Here is a 4,489-nt window from a genome sequence, read left to right as displayed (position 1 = left end):
CAGGCAGAAGGAGATAATGAAGGCTTATGGCAGCCAGAGTGGAGACAGGGTGAATTCTGTGGATTCAACAAGCACCCGAGAGGTAGAGTTAATTAGACTCGGAGGCTATGTCTAATGTGAAGGAAAGGGAGGAAATGGCACCCAGGCCAGAATACCAGATGGCTCTGCAGAGTGTGCCCTATCGCTGCACATCTCCAGAGGTACCATCTGCCTCTGCGTCTTCTCTTCGCTGCCTTTGGATTCTAGATTTGAGGTGGTTATTTTGTTTCGTAGAGCCCAAGATGAAACAAGGCTTGGGAAAGCAAATGAGAAGCAGACCCTACCCCCTTCTCAGACTCATATGGTGAGTTATGTCCCAAACTTAAAAAGGCACGAGCACCTAACTTAACAGCCAGGTGACTCTCCAAATCCTTCTAAAAAATTGCCACCTATACTCTTTTGTAGAAACACAACAGCGGAAATTGAGCACCTTCAATTACCTTGAGAAAAGCTGTTGGCTGTTTGAAAATGCAGCCTCTTATCAGAGGCTATTTATTGGTTAAGGCACTGCCCCCATCCCTTTTTTAAAAAGAAAGAAAAAAACAACTGTGGGTTGTAACCAAAAATCTATTTAGTAGGTCTGGACTACAGTTNAGACTAGACTAGACTAGACTAGAATAGCGTGTACTGTTAGAGTAAGTACTGCTTTGTGAAACAATTGTGTACGTGTGTGTGTGTTGGGTTGTGATATAAAACGTATTTCTTACCGTAAGGTATGGTAAAGAGAGTTTGATTTATCGGCTTTACTGGCCTCTGTCCCTTCAAACTATTGGATGGCTTTTGTTGTTCATGAGGACAGGACCTCTGGGCACAGCAAAAGTAGTTGTAATTCTCTCACCCTCGTTGTATTAAATACCTGCAAAAAAATTTGGAACGATTGGGTAGTTTTGAGTAGAGTTGTAAAGTATAGTATTGCCATTTCCTGAAAACAGTACAGAGTATTTTTCTTGCACCAAAAGTCAATAGTAAATAACCAATGTCGGCAAAAGTTTAACTGCAAGGATGCCTGTCATTGTTATAAATATAATGGACATCATTAAAATAATATGGTAGATGAATGTTACTGAAATGAAATGATTTTCACATTATTTTAGTAAGTAAAAATGGCAGTTTGTAAAAAAGAACAAACTATATTATTTAATATTAAAAATTAGCATATACATACAAAAAAAATGGAAAGATATATACCAAGGAGTTATCAGTGGTTATTAATTGAGGGATGAAATTAGATGTGGTTTTATTTCTTCTTTTTTTTACATTCAAAAATTTTTTTTTATTGTAACATAGTTGATTTTACATTTCTGTGGGTCACATAGTTGAATATCATTACCTGTGTGTAATATGTGATGCTCAAATCAAGACAATTACCATATTAAACATTATACAATGTAATCGTTTTTTGTGGTCCTTTACCAATTCCTTCCTTACACTTCTCCCCTCCCCATTTTCCACTATGGTAACCTCAGTTCTGTTCTCTCCTTTTGAAAGTTCAATGTATTATTGTGATTGCTGTAACTTTCTTTTTAAAAAAAAATTATTTGTTTATTTTTTTATCTCCCAGTCACGAGTGAGGACATGGGGTATTTCTCTTTCTGTGCCTGGCTTTTTTCACTTAACATGATCTTCCCTGAGTTCATCTGTGTTGCTATGAATGGCAGTATTTCATTCTTTTTTGTAGTAGAGTAATATTCCATTGTTTATATACACCACATTTTCCTTATCTAGTCATCCATCAATGGACATTTAGGTTGGTACCAACTCTTGTCTATTATAAATTGAGCTGCAATAAACATGGGAGTGCAGGTATCCTTCTGAAATGATGATTTCCATTCCTTTGAGTATATACCCAGCAGTCGGATTGCTGGATCATATAGCAGTTCTATCTGTAGTTGTTGAGGAACCTCCATACTGTTTTCCATAATGGCTGCACTAATTTACAGTCCCACCAACAGAGGAGGAGGGTTTCCCTCCTCATATTTCTAAAATGCGCACAAATTACATTTGTAATAACAAAGCTTGTTTAATTTCTAAAGCCTATTCTCAGAAGTAAAGTACCTAAATCATATTAGGCTATGGGACCTTAGTGCTCATTTACGTTTATTACTTTGCAGAAGCAAAATACTATGTTCCAGAAGAGTATGTGTTTTGCCTAAAGACATAGATCCCTTGGGGCTAGATAAGGGAGGATGATACTTGGACACCTGTGCTGCATGTATTGAGTGACCTCAAATGAACTTTGTCTCAAGGAGTGTGTAACTTTTAAAAATAAATAATGATGAAATTAACTGTGATTTTTAACTCGACAATGCTTCCTAAGGAGTAGTATTTAGGATGAGGAAGGAAATGATTCTGTTCTAAAAGGACTAAGAAATATAGTGGGCCATAGGCAATAACCATTTCTCCTATGCTTGGTCACCATATTAACATGAATAGTTGTAGGAACAGGATCTGTTTAGAGAAAGAAGAAAAACCTTGACATCTGTGTTTGAAAATTTGAAAGGGTGTCAAATGATAGTGTACATTAGTTTGAATCTCAAGCAATTTAAATAGAATATAGATAAGTAGAAACTTTCTACGTATAAAGAATATACGTAGAAACTCAGGTAGGCTGTGTGTGTGTACTTGTATGTGTATGTATACAAACTAAAAATATATATAAATGACCTCAGTAAGCAAGACATGAAATAACAAAGTATTGGGAGATAGTGAGTTTTTCAGTGGTGGGATATTAAGAGAGATTCAATGAATTTTGGGAGATGATGCTGGAGTGGAAGGTTTGTAAACTAAACCGGATGACTTTAGGGTGTCTTTCAACCCTGAGAATTGTGAAATGTTCAACCTGATTAATTTAGTTGGAAAAATATACCTTTATACGACTTACACATGATTCTGTCCTAATGTGAAAATCAAAGTTAAAAAAAATGAGGAAAGATGCTACTTTTGAAAAATGAACATATATTATTTTAGAATTTTTATGTATTCTTATATCAAAGTAAAATTAATTTGAATGTGAAAAATATATAAATTATCTAATCCAGTGTACATGATCAGTGTACATGAATTGTGTAGTAAAATTATTATTAACATCTCAATAACTGAATTGCACTTAAACATAAAGGCATGGATTTATTTTGATTTTCAGAAATTGCAAATATTTTTGCTAACACATACATATCAAAAGTATTAAAACTGTTGTAGAATGATATACTATATATAGAAATAGCTTATTTAATTTATTTAAAATTTTTGATAATGTTTTAATAATTTTTTTTTTAGTCGATGAGTTTATTTTTCACACCAGGAAGTTCATTACCAGAATATATCCGAAAGCAGCAAGAGCGGACTCTTCTAATTTTAATCCTCAAGAATTTTGGAATATAGGTTGTCAAATGGGTACGTTATATAGGATATTGAATTGTCTGCAAGAGTAAGATAAAATAAATTCATTTTATGAATTAATGAAAAATTCATGAAAAAAGCTTCATATAAAGATTTTTTGGCCCTGGAGGTGAGGAGGTCAGGCATTAGTGGTGAGTCATTGGTTTCAAGAGTTGAAGTCACTCCTGAATGGGCTGAAGAGGATGGGTCTAGGTGAGAGCTGGGGGCATGGAGGTTAAACTCATGAGAAGTTAGTATGGGACATGTGTGGTAATAAAAAGGAGCAAGGAAACCAAAATGGATATAAGAGGACTGAAGATCAAAATTGAATTTGATTGAAGATCAAATTCGTTAGCTTGAAAGATATGCTCAAGGCCTCCTAAAATCAAATGACCTCTATTATGTATACAGTAATTTACAAAATCAAATGACCTCTATCATGTATACAGTAATTTACATGAGCATCTACACTCATAGCATTGAAAAGCAAATGGGACTGCTCAGCTTTGTTGTTTGTCCTTACCAGACTCTACTATTCCAAACTGAACAGCACTGGTCACTAACCAGTCAGAAAGTGCCAGCTGTTAACCCTTCTTATACTGGATTGTGGCAAGGCACATAGGCTTGAGGAGAGGGGGAGACTGGGCCAGGCGGGAAATGCGGGTGTTGGGAAGTACAGGGCAGTACTGCATACAGTGGCTGCTTACCAGCCTGTATTGAGGTACTTCTGTATTTTAACAATTATTACTCTGCCTGCTTCTCACTTTGTCCTCAAGTAACAAAAGCTCCTCTTGGACGCTTTTGAAAGTTTGTGATATAGTTGGTGTCTTTACTTCCCTCATTTAATGTACTAATTTTCTTTATTCTCGTATCTTTTGAATGTTACCTGACATGTACATTACTATTCTGTAATCCATATCATGTGCCCTTTTTATTTCTTTACTTGAAGCTATATAATAATTTAATTTACAGATGACACTTTGCAATTCACTAACACATATTAATATAGATGGTGCAGGAGGGAAATGTTTAAAATCATAAATCATTTGTCTCATGACGCTTGCTCTTAGAA

At 35.1% G+C, this 4,489-nt stretch overlaps 1 protein-coding gene across 1 annotated transcript in view; it reads left to right on the top strand.

Annotated features, from left to right (window-relative positions):
* The window catches only part of PLCZ1 (phospholipase C, zeta 1), a 62,659-nt gene that overhangs the window by 45,914 nt on the left and 12,256 nt on the right, over positions 1-4,489 (top strand). Inside the window, exon 9 of the mRNA XM_008577816.1 lies at positions 3,316-3,432. Coding sequence (XP_008576038.1) covers positions 3,316-3,432 — 117 coding nt within the window. The remainder of the gene's footprint in view (positions 1-3,315; positions 3,433-4,489) is intronic.

The sequence above is a fragment of the Galeopterus variegatus genome, unplaced genomic scaffold (genome assembly GCF_000696425.1).
Source record: "Galeopterus variegatus unplaced genomic scaffold, G_variegatus-3.0.2 Scaffold1582, whole genome shotgun sequence".
Lineage (NCBI taxonomy): Eukaryota > Metazoa > Chordata > Mammalia > Dermoptera > Cynocephalidae > Galeopterus > Galeopterus variegatus.
Note: the sequence above shows the minus strand (reverse complement) of the source record. Positions and strands in the feature narration are given on the sequence as shown.